Source organism: Triturus cristatus, chromosome 1_2 (assembly GCF_964204655.1).
Source record: "Triturus cristatus chromosome 1_2, aTriCri1.1, whole genome shotgun sequence".
Taxonomy (NCBI): domain Eukaryota; kingdom Metazoa; phylum Chordata; class Amphibia; order Caudata; family Salamandridae; genus Triturus; species Triturus cristatus.
Window position 1 is genome coordinate 117,012,810 of NC_140580.1, and position 24,119 is coordinate 117,036,928.

Below are 24,119 nucleotides of genomic sequence, written 5' to 3' on the forward strand. Positions count from 1 at the left end.
ATGTTGAAGTAGAGGCAGGAACTCCCAGTAAGAACCGTAGGAATTTATTTTCTACAATCTGCAGGGACGTAGTGTCAGCAATCCCCCAAAGGCCTGCACCATAAGTGGCAACAGAAGCACACTTTGCCTTATAAATTTTCAACAACTCAGACGGGGGCCTCCTGCCAAGCTTCTTACTAAAATTATGCAGGGCAGTTACCGTACTAGTAAACAGGGCCCTTCTAGTTTTTATTGCACGTTGCCAGCTAAGTTTATTATCGAATAAAATACCCAAATAAGCAAATGATTTGGTGTATTCTATCGGCTTATCATACACAAACATGGTCTTTGGGCCTTTCCTGACGTTACTACCAGCAGTCATGGCAAAAGTTTTAGAGACGTTAATAGTAAGCCCCAAATTAGACATAAATTTTTCAAAAGAGAAAATTACTCTTTGCAAAGCGAGTGGGGTATGGGCCATTAAGACGGCATCGTCGGCATATAACAAAGCCGGAATAGTTCTTGAGTCAATTTGGGGGAGGTCATGGCAATTTTGTACTAGGTATGGCCCTAGACCGTTGATATATAGATTAAAAAGGAAGGGAGCAAGGACGCATCCCTGTCTCACTCCTTTTCCTATGTTAAAATCGGTTGTACATTGACCCGCCATCCCATATCGAACCCTCGCCTTGGCCCCTGCATATAGCTGTCTGAGGAAGTTAACTAAAACAGTATCCACCCCAAGCCCATCTAAAATTTCCCAAAGCTTGGCATGTACAACACAATCGAAAGCTGATGATAAATCAACAAACGTTAGGTAAAAATTAGCCCTTTTCGCCTCCGAATACTTAGCCATTAAAAGGTTTAAATTAATGCTCTGCTCCACAGTTCCCATGCCCTTACGAAAGCCATATTGAATATCACATAAAATTCCCCTGTCCTCAGCCCAATCCTGTAATTTGTTTAAAATGACTCTGCCAGCTATTTTCATTGAGGAGTCTAGCAGAGAAATTGGTCGATAACAGGCCGGGTTATCTCTATCTCCTTTTTTAAAAATTGGGACTAAAATTGAAACCAGCCACGTTGAAGGTAGAGAATTTTCTACGGAAGCATTGAAGAGTAAAGTTAAGAGTGGTCCCCATAGTTCCATGTTTGTTTTAAAAAGATCAGCAGGTACGCCGTCTGGGCCTGGTGCCTTGCCCCATTGAGTCGACCTTATGGCCTCAATTACTTCCTGTACATCGAAAACCCGGTGTTTCTCGATTTGAGGTCCCTGGGGCAAGGGCACGTGTGGTTGATGCCCTGAGGAACCCAAAGCAACAACAGGACAGTCATAAAGTTTGGTAAAGTGACTAATCCAATCCCTTTCAGGGATTGCGATCTCGATATTGGCTCTATCTGTATTAAGTAAAAAGGGAGCGTTGACAGCCTTCCAGAAGGCCGCCGAGTCCTTCAACAAAGCTGCCTCATGTAGTGCCGACCACATTAACTTTTTTAGCTCTAGTTTCCTGTTATTCAGAGCTATTTTATACTCCCTTCTGGCATTCCTGATATTAATATTGTTTTTAGGTTTAGTATGTAGGACAGACTTCAACTTTGCATGGGCTTGAGTGCATAACTGGTCAAACCAACCGTGCTTCACAGGTTTACTTTTGTTGGTTTCAACAAAGAGAGCGGTCTTAATGGTTGCAGTGATTATAGAGAAATTATCCACTATAGCACTTTTATCAGCCTCCTCGTTTAGGCAAAGCAGGAAATTTGAGCGTCACACAGTGAGTACTTTGTTCAAAAGATCTTCGTGGTTCACACGATCCCAGCTTAAGGCATAGCCATTCTGCCTACTAAGATTAATATTATCAATATCATTAATGTTCGGACCCCTTGGTCTTACAATTTGGCATTGTGTCAGAATATTAATGCTTATAGGAAAGTGGTCACTTAAGGCCATGTCGTGAGTACTAAAATTCTTTAGTCTAGAGGAATGCCTATTGGACATCAGAATAAAATCTATTGTGGATAGGACACCACGGCCATTGAAGGTTGGGGAAAAGTCAATCAAGGGGTTAGTTAACATGTTACAAAAACCCAGATCGGTAGTTAGCAGTATATCATTAAATAAATCCCCTTGAACCGTATGTGCGAAATGCGAAAGGCAATCTTCGTCATCATAATCAAACATTAGGCCACAAGTCCCTTTACCTGTGTGTTTACATAGGGAGCAATTAAAATCACCCCCCCATAAAGTAATTACATCCTTGTCCATTGGATCTTGGGAGCTCTCCAAACCATCTAACAGAGATTTCAGAATGCTTGCGAGGAGATGCTGTGGAGAGTTGTTATAAAAATTAACAATGATCATCTTCACATGTTGGACACAAGTTAGGCCAATGATTTGGTAATGAGGGTCATCCAAAAAACTACATTTGTCATAGTTCACAAGATTAGAAATATAAGTACAAAGACCTCCCCTTGCTCTTCCGCTAGAAGACGGGACAGCTGAGGTAAAAAAAAGTTCGGTAACCAGCTAAATGAACAGGCTCTAATAGCCAGGTTTCTTGTAAGCAGAGGATATCGTAATTCCTTGTAAACTCCAAACACAAATCATTATTAGACTTCGAATTTAGCCCTGCAACATTCCAGTACAAAATATGAAGACCCTCATGACCCACTCTGGATATATTGTTGTACCCCCGACTTCCAGGGCCCGAGTTTACTGACTGTGTCATTGAATGTGGGGGGGTTTGAATATCAGTAATGGGCCCTTGGCCCTGGGTCGTATTATTATCTGTAGGAGGAATTATAGGGGTCATGGGATCAGGACTAAAGCTATCAATACCAATTGGGAGGCCGAGCCCAACACAAGCCGTGCAAGTACTCTTCACCCTTGTCACATTATTCACACCGTTATGTGTAGGGTTAGCTGCAGGTGAAATCAGACCTCCATTATGAGTAAAATTAAATGGACCAACACCAGAGACTGCGTCCATCTTATCACCAGATTTCACCGGGCTCTTCAGTCAGTCAACCTCTTCCAGAGAAGGTAAATGCTGGAAGCGGTTGTGTGTTGGGATGGAATATTTATAACCATAATCTATAGTCAAGGGTTTTAACTGCGGGACGCAAGGCTTATAAAAGAACCCTAAGGGAACCACACCAATGTTACCTGGGGCTAAAGCTTGATGATCCATATTACGCAGTATCCAGCGAACAAAATGGGGGGTCTTAAAATTCAAAACCACGCAGTCGCCAGGATAAAGTTTAGGATCTTTACCCAACCAACTAACCCTTCTTACCATTTTGAATTCCATAAACAACCTATCAGTTTCTCCCACCCTAGATCCCAGCCAGGCCAGAGACTTGTTTCTTAATACCTGCCATGATTCAGGTGAGTCATCTCTCAGCTTAGGTACGTTGGTTAATATAACTGTATAAGGTGTTGCGGCTGGTGGTAAATCCAAAATAGGGGCTGTCAAAGCATAAGGAGGGTTTAGAACCGATGTATCATTATGCCGATTGCCAACGCCAACATGAGAGTCAGCCAGCATAGGCCTGTGTTTTGGGAGTGTTATGGCGTTACCTTTGGAAGAGGATACATGGACATCAAAGTGTCTCAAATTAGATTGAGTACTCCCCGGCTTTGATAAGGAGTTACCCTGATCGTTGTTTGTTGTAGGTTGGGAGGTGCTAGAAATGGATGTTAGTGCGTCGATAGGTGTCGGGGCTTTCGAGTGTTTCAATAGTGTATCTTCTATCACTCCAAGTCTTGTAATGATATTAGTCAAAGAATCTCTAATGAAGAGATCCATTGCCTCAATCTTAGTCTGCATAGCCAATAGGTTAGAATGTGTGGGAACATGGGTAGGGGTTGGCGTAGCCCCACGGGACGCTTTTTTCAGTTTAGGGAGGGATTTATAGATACCCTTACTGCTAGGTTTCTGTGGATTAGCCTTAGCACTGGATGTTGATTCAGTCGATATCTCAACGTTAGGGGCAGGGTTTTTTGAGTTTTTTGGGCGTTTAGTGGGTGGCTGAAACTCGGCATCTTGATCAGAAAGGGAGATGTGATCTGAAGTATCTAATATGCATCCGTTACGGATAACACCAGGTTTCTCTACCACTTGGTTACTATGGGTTGTTAGTAGGTCTCCCGAACAGATTGTGGCAGCCGTGCTGTCACGGGAGATTGCTTCCTCTACGGAGACGATCTGTTCCTCCAGAGCTCCCATAGCACCCGTTAAGTAGTTTAAGATGGAAACATGCGGACCCTCCCCAGATTTTGGCTGCTTCCTAGGTTGTGAACTTGCAGCCTTCCTTTTCACCATTGTGAGGGGGTGGTTAAAAATAGAGATGAACTAAGAAAAAACAATAAAACAAACAAAAAAGAAAAACTAAGCGGAATAAGGAGGTCACGTGATAATAGATAACAATACCAGGCCAAGTGGCTTAGAGTACTATCGTCAATCCAATGGACGTACAGCTTGGAAAACAAATCAGAGGAACACACAGTCAACGACAAGTTATAGTCATATGTTATCTAACGGACAACAGGGACTTATCTGTTGCAGAGGGTGTGCGAAAGTTGAAAACCAACAGATGTGGCCCAGTCCAGCCTACTCCTGGCTATGACGGGCTAAGACGGGCCAGTCTTGGCCCGGTCTTCGCCCGCGCGCGTCCCGCGATGCGGGACCGCGTCCGTTGATTTATCGTCCCTCCAGGGACCGTGGCCAAAGTGCTTCGTGCGCCAGCAACAGGGCAGGGACAGGGAGTAAAGTGCAGCGTGCAGAGTCCTCTCAAGCGGTCTCCCGTGGAGCGGGACCGCGTCCGTTGATTTATCGTCCCTCCAGGGACCGTGGCCAAAGTGCTTCGTGCGCCAGCAACAGGGCAGGGACAGGGAGTAAAGTGCAGCGTGCAGAGTCCTCTCAAGCGGTCTCCCGTGGAGCGGGACCGCGTCCGTTGATTTATCGTCCCTCCAGGGACCGTGGCCAAAGTGCTTCGTGCGCCAGCAACAGGGCAGGGACAGGGAGTAAAGTGCAGCGTGCAGAGTCCTCTCAAGCATGGGTGATTGTAATAATCTGGTGCAGCCCTACATCTCTGCTTGCAGCGCTAGTGCTCAGTGAAGGATGTTTCATGTGCTAGATCAGCATTTTGTTCTTTCAGAGCTGGAGAATCCGGTATCTCTGCTCTTGGGTGAGTGGCCCCTACTCTTCATGCTGCCCTGTCCACACAAACCCCTTGGAGACTTGTATTCATTCTCGTAGGCATCAGGGTGGGGCCCAGCACTAGCTACACATACTTTGGTAATCAAAACATGCAAGCAGAAGTTTGGAGTTAGCAGAGTACAGAAACGTTTAAACATAAAAAAAAGGCAACAAACCAAGCTTTCATAAGAGAAGCACAGCTGTGCCTGCGTGTTACAGATTCGAAGACACACAAATGATACATATTTAATGAGCGTAATGTGACAGGTGATTGTCAGGAAGGAAATATATGTTGTAGTGGCATCCAAAATTAATCTTAGCTTAGTGTAAAGAAGTCAATAAAACGGTTTACTTTAGTTTGATTAAAAGAAGAAATTACTCACCTGTAAATTGCTCGCATTTATGTCTTATGTCGTTTCACAGGTACTTGGGGGCATATCAGCAAGGGCCGACGATAATTATCGCTCAGCGCTCTTAGCGTGAGGATAATTATCGTTGGCCAACTCTGAATTTTATCACAGAAAGCGATAAAATTCAGAGCGCAAGCTGCCAATTGTGAGATTTTCGCTGGAAATGCAGCGATAATCCCACAAGGTTTGGCGATAGCTTGCTGATAGGGATAGACATACTTAGCCATGATATCCACCTTACATAGGATATCATGGCTAAGTCAGAAAATACCAGACGTAAAAAAGCAGCGTTAACCGGGGTTAGTCCTGCTTTTTTTTTTATCTCTAACAGGGTTACCGATATCCTTGATAATAGGAGCAATGTCGCTTAGCAACATTTCTCCTATTATTTTTCTCTGGAACGCCCCCTGTGCATCTCATTAAAGATGCAGGGGAAAGCGTAGAGTAAAAGGGTGCTAACATGCAAATTTGCGTGTAAGCACCCTGTTGCTGATAGGGCACTAGTTTTATCTCTGCTTTTTTGGCTTTTAAAGCCAAAAAAGCAGAGATAAAGCCCTTGTTGATATGCCCCCTGGTGTGACTGCTGGGCAGTCTGGTTGTTGAAAGGGCAAGGCAAATTTACCTCCTTTATTGTAAAGACAACAGCATCTGAGAAAGCTTGACACCAGTGACCTGTCATCTGCTTCCTGGGTCCAGCCCTAGAGACAGAGGGGCAGTATCACTGTCCGTCCTTCTACGACCTCCTTGCAACAAAGGGAGAGGATGTGGTCCGCCGGCTAGATTGCCGACTTTGGTGCTGGAAACCCGGGTTCGAGTCTTGGGATCACGCCCACGTTCTGAGCAAATCACTTAGGGGCATATTATCAAGCACGGCGTTAAAATTATCGCCGCTTTAGCGGCAGAAAATTGCCACAAAAGTGGCGATAATGGGGTTGATAATATGCCGCAGAGAATTCCAATAGAAGTCCATGTTGACACCAGAACATGGACTTCTATTGGAATTCACAAGGGCATATTATCAAGACCATTATCGCCGCTTTAACAGCAGTTTTCTGCCGCTAAAGCAGTGATAATTTTAACGCCGTTTCTTGATAATATGCCCCTTAATCTTCCCCCTTTGCTGAATGTGTCCATGTGTATAGTAACCGGTGCTCATTTGGAGGCATATCAGCAACACCCGGCGATAATTATCGATCAGCGCTCTTAGCGTGAGGATAATTATCGCCGGGTAACGTGGATTTTTATCGCTGAGTTAGCGTGCTATTAGCAACGCTTATCTCCTCAGCGATAAAAATCCTCACGCTAACTGCCTAACGTGAGATTATCGCTGGAAACCGAGGGATAATCTCACGTAGTGTGGCGTTAGCTTGCTGATAGGGACTCACAAACATAGCCATGATATCCACCTTCCATAGGATATCATGGCTAAGTCAGTCCTGAAGCAGGCGTAAGGAAAGTAGCGATAACAGGGGTTATCGCTACTTTTCCTGCCGCTATGCTTCATAGCGTGGGGCTAGATGATAGGAGGAATGTCGCTTAGCGACATTTCCCCTGTCATGTTAGGTCAGGAACGCCCACTTTGCCTCTCATTAGAGATTCAAAGCTGGACGTTGAGAATCCCGACGCTAAAGCAAGGTTTCACGGTTAGCGTGGCCTTGCTAATTAGGCGATAAAATTATCGCTACTTTTCGGCCGAAAACGGCAGCAAAAGCGGCAATAATTTTTTTCGCCAGCTTGTAAATATGCCCCGTAAAGCTTTCCAACACCTTCGGATCGAGTTCGCGCTATATAAATGCTGCAATAAAGGCAGCAGCATGAAATGTGGAGCATTTTTCATGCTCCGTTTGACCCACAAAAATTCATTTGAAGAGGTACAGGCGTCCATTGTGATTTGGGTGAAGAAATCTTTTGCTAATGGAATGCTTTCATTTAAATTGTAAAATGTGTTTACTTTAATTGACCTAAGGCGACAAACAAGTGAGCGAGACATTTAACCCCCCCCCCCCCCCCCCACACGCTTTAGCTGCTTGAGTGAGGCTCCCCAAAGCACAGGGTACCAAACCAAGTGGAACTTGTCAGTATGACATTTAGCTCCAGCTTGGTTCGCTTGTTACAGTGACTGAGCTTTATGGGGGTTGTACTCCTCGGGTTAATTCCTCTTTAAGGTGGCCTGCCTGTAGAGAACTACAACTCCCAGAGGGCCCCAGGTTCTGCTTAATCTCCCAAGAGAGGAAGCAAGATGCAGTCCAATCCGCTAGATCCCATTTTGCATATATGGCCGTACTTGTATTTTGATAGAAGCTGTGAGTAAAAGGAGGGCACTCTGTAAACATCTTTATATCTCTCATCTCCTATAATCATGTGCGGCTGCTGGAGTGTTTTATCGGTGTAGGAAGGCCTGTGTACTCAAACCTACATTTCCCGTATGTTCAATAGATTTCTGTGCTTGCTAAGGGTTAAGAGTAAATCTGTTTTCCCTTCCAGACTTTTAGGATGGCAAAACCATGTCAAGCACTTCTTTCTTTATAGAAGAAATTCATATAGCTCACGCCATGTCATTTTTATTAGGTCTCGTGAGCCAAAGGCTCGAAGAGACATTTTATATCTGGGCTTTTCAAAGTGCTGCCGTGGCCTAAAGCTACAGTGCACGTGAACGTGCACGCGCGCAGCGCCATGTGTCTTTCCTCCGTAGCGATCGTAATCACGATCACTTTCACTTTCGCGGGCTCCTCTGTTGCTGGCATTCCCCCCTCCCTTCTCGCCCAGCCCTTCTTGTTTTTTTTTACAAACTAAGCACTGGCGCTGTACCAAAGGTTCTTCACTTTGTAAATGAATAATACTTTGCTCGTCGAGTGGCACAGGTCAAAAACCACAAGACTCACAACACGCAACGCATTAATGATCCCTCAAAAGAGTCTTTGCTCTCATTCGTATGATAAATATTTTTGTTAAATCACCTAGCAACGTTTAACTCAACGTGCAGTGGGTTTCCTTGCCTGCACGTACGACGCAAGACTACCTTTAAATTGTAGACGTGGCCTGCACATCAGCACTTGCATTATGTTACATCAATTTAACAACCGATTCAACTCTAAATGGTTCACATTCAGCAGCCGGAGTTAACCATTGGTGGGCCGCAAAAAGAGAAACAACTGTATCAGTGCCCCTTTTTGCAACATTATCTGTCAGATGATATACGGACCAAAGCGCCTGTTGCTTCGCCTCTGCTATCATTGAAATACCAGATAGTAGATAACAGGGGCGCACTCAGTAACACATCAGTCATTCGTGGTTAACAGCATTTCTTATCAATAGAACTCTTAGCAGCAACACTCAGCATGAATGTATTACAGTGACGTGTCCCAGCAACATGTACATTGGACTATATGAACGATGATCGAAAGAATGCCTGCCCTACCCAAAAACATTTTCTGGCTTCCGGTTTCCAGCAGACTAAAAGTTCATGTTCCTGTGCTGCTGGTAAACCAAATTATGTTTGGCCACACACTGCAAGACACGTAAAATCTAAACGCTCTGGCATGGTTTCCAAGGGGATGGTTAATTTATCCAGTGGTTAATTGGTTAAAAAAAAAGCGTAAGTGCTGGGGCCCTCGTCAGGAGGCAGCTTGCACCAGCCTATTTCTCCTGTTAGCGCCGCCAGTTAACTAATTTACTCTGTTTGAGGACATACGTTGCCTTGCGTTGCATCTTTTCTTAGTTTGCAACTTGCAATAAAGGCGCTGGCCTCACTTTTCTCTTGTGTATTAGGGATGGTCCCACATCAGACAAAAAGTCATCTTGCCCCTGCACTCTTAGTACACCATTGCACACATGCCCCGTCATAATTTGCTCTGTTGCTTTACTTGTCATGTCAGTGACGCTCTTCCATGTTAAACTGTCATTACCCCAGGTTGCATTTGTCACATTTAGAAAATACCTCTTGTTCTGAGAATCCTACAGGAAAATGAGGCATGACACGGGAATCGTTTTTTGACTCGCCGAATTCTGCATGTTTTGCCTTGTTCCAGGCCTTTTTCAGTGATAAATTTGGACCGGCACGGCCTGCCAGAATTTATCAATGAAATAAACACGAGGAGGGTAATTCCGATACCTGTGAAAACATGTTTGAAGGGCTATCAGAATTCAACCCTTAACTCGTAATGAGGACCTTAGACTGTGCATTCATCCTTCAAGCACTGGCTTTGTCCCTGTGTTTGCTCTTCTCATTTATTTCATAGCCCTGTGCAAACATGAGAGGAGATGTGGACTTTTGACGCGTGGCCTGTTTGAAAATGGTGCTTGCATGACTTGATTTCAAACGAGTAGTGAGTGGGGAGTCTCTGGAAGTAGTCGTGTTTGGGCAGAGCAGGCGTGGGAGGGTGTGTGTGTCTGGGGTGGGCGGGAGGGGATTACACTATTTTCAGTCAATCAGAATGACAATCCTGAAACGGGTAGTCGAAACACAACACTACAACTCACCTCGCCGTATGCACAAACACATCACTTTTTTTAACCACTCTGCACGTTCTATCATTATTTTCCTAAATTTGCAGAGGTTGTGTTTGCCATTCTCAAGTTCTTATTAGGGAATCGCACACAATGATTGGGATGCTGATTGGGATGCAGCATTCTTATTAACTGGCCACAGCCTCGATGCTTTATCTGTTCATCAGCCTGCATGTGCATATGTACTCTCAGTACAACAGGCTCGTGGTAGGTCTAGTTCAATTATAATCGGCCATTATCATTGATTTGCAATTGATTTGTTGACCCCTAGCAGACCTTTCATTTGAATTACACCTGCATGTGGTTTCTCGCCTAATGAGTGATCATTTTGGATTTTTTGGGGTTTTTTGTTTTGCTATTTGTGTTACGTAGAGCATAGCTGTCAACAGAACAGATACAAGAGGCCAATAAAATCCGAAGCAACAAAAATGCTCTACCCTATTAGGGATAAAAAATACACACCAAGTTGAAATGCGCTGAAATGATTAATGATGATTCAAACAAGAAAAACATATCAAGTGAATCTTCATCCTAGTTGTGTATCTCTAAATGTTGACGTTTATTCATTTATTTATTTGTGAGGAGTTTTGTAGGTCTCTAAATGCCACAGAGACTACCACAGAGTGCTGCAGCAGCAAAAAAGACATATCTCTCACTACTCTTCCTCCGTTTACATGTCTAGGTGCAGAGACCTAAGTCAAGTTAAGAGCACCACTCTGGTTACTATCTCTGGTCACCAGTTCAACCTCTCATGTTCAGGCAGGGTTCAGGCAGGGCTCTCTCTCTCTACCTCTCTTTCTCTACCTCTCTACCTCTCTTGCCCTCTCTATCTCTCTACCTATCTACCTCTCTCTCTACCTCTCTACCTCTCTCTCTCTCTCACTCTACCTCTCTCTCTCTCACTCTACCTCTCTCTCTCTCACTCTACCACTCTACCTCTCTCTCTCTACCTCTACCTCTCTCTCTCTCTCTACCTCTACCTCTCTCTCTACCTTCTCTCCCTCTCTCTCTCCCTCTCTCTCTACCTCTCTACCTCTACCTCTCTCTACCTCTACCTCTACCTCTCTCTACCTCTCTCTCTCTACCTCTCTACCTCTCTTCCTCTACCTCTCTACCGCTCCCTCTCTACCTCTCTCTCTCTCTACCTCTCTCTCTCTCTCTACCTCTCTCTCTCCCTACCTCTCTCTTTCTCTACCTCTCTCTCTCCCTACCTCTCTCCCTCTACCTCTCTACCATTCTACCTCTCTACCTCTCTCTACCTCTCTCTACCTCTCTCTACCTCTCTCTACCTCTCTCTCTATCTCTACACCTCTCTCTACACACCCCTCTCTCTACCCCTCTCTCTACCCCTCTCTCTACCCCTCTCTACACCGCTTTCTATACCCCTCTCTCTATACCCCTCTCTCTACCCACTTCTCTCTACCCACCTCTCTCTACACACCTCTCTCTCTCTCTACACACCCCTCTCTCTCTCTACACACCTCTCTCTCTCTACCTCTAAGTGGCAGCCGGAGGCTGATAACACTGCTTGTCCTTTTATTAAAAAAAACAAGCATTGACATAGCCAATAGGTCTCGCCTTTGGGGCCTTCTAAGTGTTTAACCATGCAACAGTTAATGTTGTTGCACCAAGGATATTGTGCTGCATAACTAAATACTTATAAGGTCCAACAAGCGAGACCTATTGGCAATGCCAATGCTTGTTACTCTAATCTTGGTTCTTAGGAAGGAAGAACAGCAAACGTGCAGTTTTTCATTCTTTATTATAACTTTCTTTCATTCATTTTTTACTTCACATGGGAAAACAATGGCACAAGTGAGGGAGGGGTAGCGGTTATTTAAATGAATGATTGCTTTGGTTCAAACTAGTGAAACGCTGGGCAAGACAAGTTTATTCTTGTTATAACAACTGTTCAGAAGGGACGGCAGGTGAGGGGGAGAAAAGGTAAAAGGAGTACAATGGGAAGAAACAGACAAAGGAGAAGGGATGAACGGGAAAATGGAGGAGAGAGGAAAAGAAGATGATTAAGCGAGGAAGAGCTAGTAGAAGAAAGAGAAAATATGCGAAAAACAGGCATGCTCACTCATGCAGCTATTCTGGATGTGGGTCCAAGTGGGGGGTATTTATTTTTCTGGCTACTACCTTGCATTTGAAGGTATGGGCAAAATGGACAATTGCCCAAGTCCCCCTCCTTCCAAAGCCCCAAGGCCCCCAGGCTAAGGGATCAGAGCAGACCCATTTGTTCCTTAAATAACTAATGATTACTTCGTTTATTTGTGTTATTATGTGAGCCAGACGTTCAGCCTTGCAAGAAGTCAGGTGGCTGGGCATGCATAAAAAGCTTCTATACATTGTGTACTCACTGCCAAACCACAAGTGCATTTTCCTTCAGGACATGTAGCAGTCAGAAGGAGGGAACGGTGTAAAGTGTAGTTCCTTTTACAGAAAACACAAAACCAGGCACCTACTTCTGCCTAAACTGAACAGTTTCGAGAAAGTGCATCCTCACGTCTATTTTACCTGATTCTGCTGCTTAGTGTCATGTGCTTTTTTAGGGTGTATACATTGTTTACAGATCTGCTCCCTCTGTAATGTATGTTATGTGTGTGTTGGGAAGGCTTGCACAGTTGAAACGTCAAATATATTTAATTATCAGTAGTCCATGACAAAAATCGGCTTTCACACTAGTGTGTCTCCATTATAAAACATCTGTGTCTGATCATCCCCTAATGCTGAAATTTATCAATGTTTGTTATACGCATACAGGATAAAGACAGTTTGAAAGGTAAGGGACATTGATTCATTTTGCTAGGTTCTTTTGCAAGCTGGCGAGGCGCATTTTGACATGTTTCACAATCTCCTTTTAATGATGTCCGGAAACAAGTATTTGGTTCTTGGCGTTAATTATAGAACAAGTTGTGTAGATAAAAATCTCATATCTAGGATGTGATGGTTTTGGACCTGATACTCCTCAGGCAGCATTTCCCTAAACTTTTTGTTTTTTTCTTCCTGGGTCTTGCTGATTCTCTTGTGTCGCCTCCGGCTTTAGGCACTTTCCCACTGTTAATACAGTGTTAAAGTGCGCTTGCCCTTCCTACCCGTGTTGGGAAGTGGTGCTGAATCGATGTTCTGAAGCATGGGCCAATCTGCCATCGCAGACCGGTGAGTGCGCACTGGCATCTATTGTGAGTAATCTCATGTGCAGCCTGCCATTGCAGGCCACTCTGTGTGTGCACTCACACCAATGGTGTCCGTGATTGCAAGTGCACCCTGCCTTCTCAGGCTTGTGCATGCGCACTGACACACGTATTAGTTAAACCTGTGTCCAATCTGCCGTTGCAGACTGGGTAGGTGCACTTGCACATCTGGTGCTGGGAACTATGTGTGTCATTGCAGGTCTATGTGCACATTAGTACACGTGACCCAGGTAGTGAGGAATACCTGTGTGTGTTTTCACTACCTATGATGCTTGCTCTTCCCATATGTTAACATGGGGAAGTGGTTGACATTACTTTAGACTGCAATAGTGGATTGCAGTGGAGCAGCCTCATGATGTTTCGTATCCATGGATTCCACATGCCAACCCCTTTCCAATGGTAAAGAGGGTTTTGGCAGAACTCATTTAGAAATGCCACTTATAGAATATGGACATTTCTGTGCTCTACCAGATTGTGTGCTGTGGTGCCTGGCTCAAGTGGACACCAGGAGTCGGGGGAGTACATCTGCACATTCCCCAGCAACAGACATAAACCATAGGCATACCACTAGAATACAATACCTGTGCCATTTGAGAGCTGGATAGGATAGATAGGGGAGGGAGGTTTTGACACTTAGCCTCTTGGGGCCAGATCATGGTCCCACTAAAGATTAAGGTCTGCATGGCAGACAAGCCTACAATTTAAGGGAGACATCTGTGACACCTTAGACATTTCCTGTGAGAAATGCGCATGCGCGCACGCACGCTCATGTGCAATTTTCCCAAGGATTTGCAGAGACAGCGAGGAAGAGGAGGAGGACAGCCCGGGGACGGTACGTGGTTTTAATTTAGTTGTTTTAAGTAGTATAATCACTTGTTAATAATGGGGGTTGGAGGTGGGTGGTGTAGTGGTGTAGTGGGCTATGCGGAGGGCCATGGAGTTTGTTTGCAGCTCCGTGGCCCTCCGCGTAGCCCCACTACGCCCAGGGTTATAGGAGACCTCAGGGACATCAAAGATCTAGCACAGGGGACCAACACCATCTCTGACATCTGGAGAGCGGTGCCCTCTCAAGTGCCCACATCGGCTATTGAATCCCAATGGGGAGCGCAGTGTGAGAATGGAATTAATACTTGAGTCTGGTGACCGGATTGCCTAGTGCGGAGCCCCAGAACTCATAAGTGTCTAGTCCGTGGTTAACAGATTCACTGGTTGTGGGACCCCGTGGAACCAGTTTTGTCGATAGTGCCCCATTTGTCTCGTGCGACACACTGACTTTAAGCTCATTGCGTACGGAACCTGATTCACAGGTTGTGAACCTCGGAAGTGGGTGTGTACCTGTAGTAGTGCCTCATTCAACCTCATGTGGCCCTGCTAAACTTGGGCCTGTGTGTGTGACCGGACTGGTCTGGTGCAAGCTGTATTATTGTCCACCAGACGTTGTGCCTCCTTCCGGGAAGGTACAGAATTTGCAACTCTTCATTGTGTGTGACCGGAATTGCCTGGTGCAACCCATCTCAACGTGCACCGGTCATTGTGCCTCATTTCCATGGAGGTACAGAATTTGCAAGTGCTTGAGACCTGAGGTGTCTGGTGTGACTCATACCAACGGACACCAGACACTGTACCCAGATGGCCTGTGCACTACCCTGATCATTGTGTACAGTTCAGGGTGCCTCCTCTTATCAAGAGGTTCCCCAGCGTTACTCCCCATTCATCTGTTGTTCCCTTTTGACCCTTCTTGTAAACCAACTGGCCTCTTCACACCTGGCATGTCCTGAATACATCTTGGCGCCAGGTAGTAGCAAAAGAGATTGACTCGGTTGATAGAATATTTTCGAGACAGCTTGGAAATGGGTCAAGACGCTGCGTGATTCCATTGTGTTTGAGACCTGTGGGTGAATTTCCCAAATGGCTGCTGAGCTCCCCCTGTTTATATCTGCCTCCTAATTAAAACTTGCTACATATCCCCACCTGGTTCCCTAAGACCCAGACTAAGTATGACTTTGGCCATGTGCAACCTAGTATCCGGGAGGCCGGGCTGGTTATCTTCTATGCAGGGTCTAGGACAATCGGGGTAAACTAGAGAGTGGAGGAAGGCTTGGGCCACGTAGTCTGCAGGGTGTTATCCATTTATCTGCTGGCTACCAGTAGAACCGAATTAGGGTGCTGAGTGCGTATCTGTGCAGGAGCAATCCATACGGACTGAGCTGATACCTGTTGCATTATGTAGCGGTGGAGAGTGAGTGATAGTCTGTGGGCCGCCTGCGGTGCTGCTGAAAAGAGTTCTTGTTTCATGTATTCACATATCTTTTATAATGTTGTGACCCGGTGTGCATCCTATAATCATATCGGATTGTATTATCAGTACTGCTGGGGTGGACAGCGTGTCGTGCAGCATCAGGGGGTGTGTGTTCGTTTTCTCGTTCTCGTTCTCTCGTTCTCTCTCTCTCTCGTTCTCTCTCTCTCGTTCTCTCTCTCTCTCGTTCTCTCTCTCTCGTTCTCTCTCTCTCGTTCTCTCTCTCTCGTTCTCTCTCTCTCTCTCTCTCTCTCTCTCTCTCTCTCTCTCTCTCTCTCTCTCTCTCTCTCGCTCTCTCGCTCTCTCGCTCTCTCGCTCTCTCGCTCTCTCGCTCTCTCTTATTAGGAAATGCCCACAGTGTGCATACTATTGAAATCATAACGATACGAGTAGACCCAGTACTGCTAGTAATATTCCCAAATGTATACATTGTTAATTTTATAATGATTACATATGTGTCTTGAATACAAATGTTTGTACATGCATCCTGTGTGATGTCTCCTTTGTGACTCTCAGTATATTTAGCGTGTGTGACTGCTGCACCTTTGCTTTACACATTGCCTCAGAAATAAGCCTGCCTGCTCACTGCCAAGCTACCCAAGGATGAGCACAGGTTATACAGCGAGTGTAATCATCCACCCTTAACGGGAGTGGTAGGTTCTGCCTGGCTAGGGGCATACTTCATCCAATCAGAAAGCACAGGTTCCTACAGTTAGGCTCAGGGATTTCTTTCTTTAAAAGGACAAAGACCCTCACCCACCAAGGTGGCATGCTTCATTACTGGTCCCTTCCTCATTGAAAACCCTGTGATTGGTTAGTGCTGTAGGCTCTGCCTGAACTCTTTAGGAGATTGTGTTATTTGTTTGTTTTATGTTGAGCAGCCCTCTAATTGTAAGGTGAGCTGGGACTCTGCTTTTAAATTAAAAATGCACCCAGGGAAGTTCATTTATCTTATCAGTTCTTCCCGTTGCTGAATGATCCTGTACGACATGTGTAACCTAAGAGATAGCTTTACATTCCAAAGCTCAACAGGTCAAATCTGTGTAACTGGATTAATAGCTCTTGTTTTTAAATGTACTTTATTTCTACAGCGATATTAACCACACACCAGTGGCTTCACAAAGATTTGGGCTACGGGTATATATGAAGATAAGTGGATAGTGGCATCGTTCTTTGACCGGTGATGAAGAGCCAGGTAGTTCATCCAGTAATTGTTGGCTATATCGGAGATGTTTACCATAGGATATGGCCCAGATAATGAAAACGTCTGACAAGAAATAACCTCAGGGTGAAGAAGGCATGTTTTTTCTATGCATCCAACCATTCAGGTCTACGAGTCCCAACTAAGAGTGCAGACATAAAAAAGGTTGGGTTGTCTAAATTCCAGGGGAAATAGGTGCAAATCTTCTAACCTTGACAAATCATCCACTAGTCATTAGATAGAGTGATAGGGAGCATCAGAGGAAAGAACCCACAACATAGAGTTCGACCAAAGACCCTCTTTGTGAGGTTGTTCAATGACTTATGTACTAGAAAAATGGTTTTGAAAGATAAACATTTTTTACAGAGAGCCAATAAAGGGATTTTCAGGGCCTGGAGTGATTTAGCCACATTGTTACAAACCAAAAATCAGGTGCGCTGTATAGACTTTAACTCTCTGTAGCATGGAAAGGCCTGTCTATCAACTGTTATAATAATCCAGACGGAAAATGACCACAGCGTGAATTTGTAATGTTTTATGAGAGTAGTGAAGAGACAGAACCCCTTTTAGCCGATGAATATGATTGAATGCAGTTTTAGAGACCACAATAATCTGTTCATTTAATGATAGATCATATGTATTTGCGATTGCAATGGTTTAATACTATTTTAATTGTAGATATATTTGTTTTATTCCTTGTATAGTTTGATGATGATGATAGATCACTATCAAATGATAGAGAACACCCAAGTTACAAACTTTATCCACCAGGTTTTTGTATGCGACCTAAGTAAGCAAAAATCTCTAATCTGACTGAAGGTTTGGCGTCCATAGTCTATCCCTATAACAGAGGATGGCTCTAAAATCTGTAAAATAGAATAGATTGTTGACTGACGACTGGGTCTTTACATTCTTTAAGTTAAGAGGCAGCTCTGTAGCCTGAGATTATAACATCTAATTTGAAATCATTGCTGGTCATGCAACATTTGTGCACCCTGATGGATAGCTTATCTGCATGAAGTACCTCTATTACGAGCTTTGAAATCTGAGAAAGTGCTCTTCAGTCTCAAAGCCAAAATCTACTGGATTAACCTGTGCAGTAGATCTGCTCAGAGAAACCTATGACATCTGGGTTGAAGCTCAATAAACTCTAATATTAAAATTCTACACTCTGTTCCCCATTTATTTGCACAGGTAATACACATACAAGACTATGTGGCCCAAAAATATGGCTATGCCCAGGGTCCCATAAATCTTCAAAATGGTTCTGAGCCTTCCCCCAATGATCTCCACCGTTGTTTCTGTATCCTTTCGCTGCATGCACATGAGGCGCACAGCGTTGCGTTTCACGACTACAGTAAGTCGGCCTTTCCGCACTATGGCGAGTCAGCCACATAGATAGACCCCAAGTTATCTAAAACCAAAAGCTTCTGAGAAATTATCTGATTTTGGAAGATGATAATAATGTTAATCGAATATTTGTCTCCAGAGGTGGCAACTTCGATTATTTTGTATCGCTTTGCTCCCAGCACAGTTACCTGAGGTATAAGCAATCTCAAAACTAAAATCCCCAGAAGAAGCTCCTTTTCAATTTAAGGTTCATGTATATATTAAAAAGTGAAAGGATGATAAATAGTTGGAAAACAAGGACATATCACCACGTATGACAAAGAAAACAAAATAGAATAAAATGAGTGAATTTCCAAACACCTTGCCACAAATACAGATGTGTTTCACTCCATTAAAATTATAGTTGCCACCACCATCCAGATTGCTGCGGTCTGCACCATATGCTTAGTGCCAGTTGTGAGAGGTTGACTCAACTACAAGACTTAGCAGTTGGTGAAGCATCTGTGGAAGGTTCCAACATCCTGGGACAGGGGACACTAATGTTAACCTGGCACAAACATAAATTGTACAAGAATAAAGTGTGAATGGATGCACTTCTCATCCATATGACTGGTATAAGAGAAGGGGGATACCCTGGAGAGGTCTGCAGTGGGCCGCCTTCCTTTGCCCAAGTTTCTAGCCACAAGTTATTGCTAGATGTGGGTTTATTTCAACAGCAGGCAGGAAGAATCAATATGCAGGAAGTTTTTTCTCCACAGGCAGGTAATATAACCAATTATTTCTGTTTTCATTTAAGTAGGGACTGTGTTTTCTGTTACTAGTAGGTAGAAAATTCTCACTGTACAAATAGATGGGTTGGTGCTGGTACTTATAGGTTGAGAGAACCAAAGGGACGGTAGTCTCCTTTTTTAGAGATGTAGGAAAGACTAATCTTAATTCAAAGGTGTTATCCCTGCTGCTCAGCCAGTGTGACTGTGTTGATGGAATGTTGGTGTGTGAGGTGGAAGTGGAATGTTGGTGAGTGAGAGTCAGTTGGTGGATGGGCTGAGCAGCAGGAAGGCTGCTCCTGGTGGGGCTTCTCCACATCATAACATCTATCTTGGATAAATCAACTTAATTTCAACTTGGACAAGGCGTCTTTCATTTACAACATTTTGGCGATGAGTTTTAAAAGAACATGTGTGAGAGAGCCATATGGAACCTGAGACTTAGTGAAACGTGATCTTCTTGAAGCCTGAACTGACTCCTTGATGAAGAACTTCCTTTAGAAACTAAGCATAACGTATGTCACAGCTTTCTGGCAGCCCCGAGCTCCACCACTGACAAGATCGGTCGGCCCCAACCGGGCGTGCCAGACCCCGCTGTGTTTCATCTTGGACTTATTGTAGTGGACCTGCGAAAAGCCTACCAGCCAACCTGGACAAGGCCTCCTTCATGTACAATAGAAGGTTAGTAGAAGGTTTTTGTAAGTAAATTGGGCAGTCTCTTTTATGGGGAGGTGCACCTACTTAAAAAAAAGAATTAGGAAATGGCCATGAATATGACTCTAGGGAGAGTTGATGTAGATGAATGCACCCATTAAATATAGGGAGGCGATGAAGTATCCTACCTGAAAGTTGTTTGGATTTTCTCTGGTGTACAGAAGAAAACGTGTATTGATCTTTTCTGGTGACCAGGGTAACTTTGAGATTGGCCTTTCCGCCGTCCCCGACCAGGGGATGTCATCACTAAAGCATCCAAGTCGTTCGTAGCAGACTTCTTTTGCTGTGGAACAAGTTCAATACAAAATTGTTGATACTTTGGATATCTAAGATGAGAAATACCATGCACGTTTCACTGGTTAAACATGTGTTTTTGTTTGTTGCTAGTTGTACTCCAATGAATAACATATTGTACAACAAATTAATTACAGTTGGCGTATGTAGGTTTTGCCAAATTCAAACAATGCTTCTATAAATCTAGTCAAATTGCACAATCAATATAAATGATAAAAAATAAGAAATACTCTGTTAATTTAAGTTTTAATGAATACAGCAGATATCACCACCAAAGCAGTAGAGAACTACACTCTTCTAATCTTCCTTGCTTACCATCGGATACAGGAGTCCCCCCCCCCCCCCCCAAAAAATGGAAGACCCCGACATCACCATTCCAAATAACCTCATACAAAGCAACTCACTTGGTTCTCCAAGATACAGAACCTAGCTCCTGTCATTTGGAAGCCACTGGTGTTTATTTACGGGCACACAACTTATCACATCAGACTCTAGCCATTGTTCAGTTAGGTTGAATTTTCATTTTGGTGCATAACTACTGGCACCTTACACAGAACTACCTGCCATCTCTGTAGGAGAGTAGGATCTGCTTCTTATAGTTACCCCCACTTTTTGATGATGTGACACTGTTTTCAACTTAGTCTGACTGGGATCCTGCTATCCAGGACCCCAGTCTACCTACTTTCTCCTCTAAATTGATTGCATGTACTTTAGGTACACTTCAGATTGGATTCTGGGGTACCCTCATCAGTCCCTAGTATATGGTATACTATGTACCCAGGGCATAGGTACCCCAGAGGCCTCTCAGGTGCTGCAGCATGTATTATGCCACTCCTGGGTGACTATCCAAAATGACACCACAGGTCTGCTACAGCAGCCTGTGTAAGGTGGTGCATGCACCCCTTACTTAGATATAGGTTCACTATATCTATTCTATATCACTGCACATATACACCTATCAGTCACTCCTAAGGCAGGCCTAAACAATCCTGAAGGCAGGGTGCTGGGTTTTATGTGAGAGGGTGCACCTGCAGGAGCAGAGCCCCTCTGCAGCCTTCGGAACCTATATTCCGGGGTTGTTTGTGATACAGCCAACCATATATCCTTAAGTGCATTATAACCTCGCGGTAAATGCTAACTTTAAAACGGCTGCATAAAAACATGTTGTGTTTGGTGTCAAACACCTTGGAATCATACCTCCACACCAGTAAAGACACAAAATACAGCTCATCTAGATAAAATTGAGGAATGAAGCAGAAGATAGAGCAGGGTGCCCATCAGTTGTCAGAATAAAACTAGTGTACTTCAACATGAGGATGTAGAAGAAACTAAAGTCAAAAAGGGAAAAGAAATGGACAAACATTCTGGGACAAAAATAGTAGCAAGTGAGTGGATACATGTAATGAAAATATACTCTTTGAATGTGTTGTGACACATCTGATTTCAGGAACAATCTCTTACACATGCTTCAAATAGGAAAACAGGCCAGAGAACTTTAGAGATCACCATCTTAGATGATGACACTCCAGACTACTAAGAAAAGGATCAGCCATATTGCATTCGAAAAAAAGTATTTCTGGGGTAGCCTTATCTCCAGAAGCCAGTAGAAGCCAAAATCTCCCAGATAAAGGGAAAACTGTAATACTTAGCATTGCTTGGACACCACAGCCGTTTTCAGGCAGCAGGGAGGAAAACATGAGGAATTCTGAATGCCACCGGTAGAGGTGTATATTGCGTGGGAGGCTAATGTTCATAAGGGAAGACAGAATAGTGGCCTGTCTGTGGCATTGGGAATACCAACTTTGAAAAAAGATTACTTGAAAATGCCAGCAAGTTAAAGAAAGAGAAGAGGTTTGATTGAGGGAATGAGGAAAGAGAATTGGGAGTAGATGTAGGGTCAGCAGAGCAAAGAAACAGGAGAAGTTCTGAATTAGAGCAGAGTTGAATGAGAAATTTGAAAAATGGAAGAAGGTTAGCAGTCGAAGCAGTAAAGTGTAGTGATTCTAAACATTAAGAAATTATCAAATTGTCAAATTCAGATGGGGTTGGTGAAGCGCATGAGTGAAGATAGGGCAAATGGGGTAAATAATAGTAGAGTAAAACAACATATACCGCATGTAAAAGGAGTGAGAAAAATGACTAAACCGCCAAGACATGGAACACCCTCCCCATCCGCCTGCGGCAGACCAAAGACCTTCTGACCTTCAGAAGACTTCTCAAGACCTGGCTCTTCGAACAGTAGCAGCTTCCCCCCTCCCCCCCTAGCGCCTTGAGACCCTCGCGGGTATGTAGTGCGCTTTACAAATGCCATGATTGATTGATTGATTGATTGACCTTGTCTTCGCCCCAGACTGACTTTTTAGTACCAGCATTACTGATACTACCCATCACCCGATCAGACAACTCATTTACCATATTTGATGGCTATGCCCCATGGAATAATCAGCTAGATCAAAAAAAGTCCACACTCCAAAAGGCTGAATAACATGTGAAGAAGAAGTATGGACTTGGCTATCTCTGAGCTACAATCAGGATGCCACCGCAGGTGGGGTGCAGGAATGCAACGGAGCAACTTCAGAAGTTGTGCTAGTGACTTGAGGATAATCTGGATCGCCATGTCCTGACCTCCAGGCCCCTTACTGGCTACTTCCTCAGGGAAAATTGACCAGAGGCAGAATGATAATGGTAATAGGGATATTTCTGGGGGAACCCCAAGCTAGGTCCACAAATTTAGACACTATAGATTCTGTCTCTATGCAACTGAAGAATCTTTTTCACCATGTGCCATACGTCGTCCTCAAGCACATCACAGGAGTTGTTCTCAGTCTTTCGTGTATCTCACCTGCTGTGACTGGACCCTTGCTAGCCTTGTACGATCACCTGGTGGCTTCTTCATTAAGAAAGTGCACATTAATGATTAGGTCTAACACATCATAAATATGGGGGCAGGATCTTAGCCCCCATTCCATTTGGGCTACTCACTGTGGTGATTACCTTCCTCTTATTGATGACTCTATCCAAAGTGGGAATGGGCCTACTTAAGTTCAAGACTGGTTCACCAAATTATCCATACGATTTGGATAACAGTGACCCAGCAAGATTATTGCTTCTTAAACTCTTGTTGCATTTGATATAGTCAATACCAAAATCCTAATAAATCATCTAGGAGCAGCTGGGCTGGGCGACCCACACTTGTCTGAGTTAAGTCTATCCTGACTGACTTAACCAAGATGGTGGCTCTACCCCTCTTTTGTTTCATGAGCATTCTTCCTGCTGAGGAGTTCCACAGAAATTGCAACTATCCACAATATTTTTTAATATTTATGTCTGGCCTTTGAAGAAATTGCTCTGATCTTTCAGCTTTCAGACACTCTCTTGATGATGACATTCAACTTCTACTAAGGTCTGACCACCTTACTCAAATGGCACTGATCAGTTTAGAGAGTGCCTTAGCACAATGTTTAACTGGATGCCTATGCACCATTAAACACTAAAGTTCCTTAGTCCTATGAATGTATCATAAGCAAGATGTAATGCAAGATATGCGTAAGCCAGTATTTCGGCTCTATATGAGACTTCACTCACATAAACACAGATTTGCTGCTCGTTGGATTTATTTTACAGTTTTATATAGCACAAACAAGACTCAGATGGGTGACAGAGTGCTTTACATGAGCCGTTAAACTATATAAGCCCCCTAAGGTTCCTTATCTGTTACTAAGCAAAAATAACATTCACTCAAGTAAGAAAGACAGTTTGTGAAATAAAATCTTAGCCAACGAGAGTAACAAATACTGCGTGGTTGAGGGTGTCCCTACGCTGGTGGAAAAACACCCTTTGCCATGAAGACACCGCCATGAGGGACCAAACCCACCTGTCATCAAAGGTGTCAGGAACGAAGGTAGCCTAAACAATGGTTCAACAGAGATGATAATAGCAGTTTCAGGCTGACTCATTCACAGACCTTTTTAATCAATTTAGCTTGAATAATTTCAATATTAATCCGCGGCAGCCAAAATTGTGAAGAAAATAGGATGCAGATATGTTTGATTCCAACATGGCCACCACTATTGATATCAGTGATGCAAGTAATTACTCTAGTTGTGGGAAGAAGCCAGTATGAGAAATGACTGCCTCCAGTAAATCCATGAAATCCATCCCCTGATCTCTATCTCCCTAAGCATCCACATAGGGAACGACCTCTCTC

At 44.0% G+C, this 24,119-nt stretch overlaps 1 protein-coding gene across 6 annotated transcripts in view; it reads right to left on the bottom strand.

Annotated features, from left to right (window-relative positions):
* Nucleotides 1-24,119, bottom strand: part of LOC146866924 (pancreatic triacylglycerol lipase-like) — a 303,555-nt gene that overhangs the window by 252,747 nt on the left and 26,689 nt on the right. For all 6 annotated transcript variants that reach the window (XM_085603235.1, XM_085603216.1, XM_085603229.1 and 3 more), the window contains exon 3: nt 19,747-19,901. In XM_085603235.1, coding sequence (XP_085459361.1) covers nt 19,747-19,901 — 155 coding nt within the window. The remainder of the gene's footprint in view (nt 1-19,746; nt 19,902-24,119) is intronic.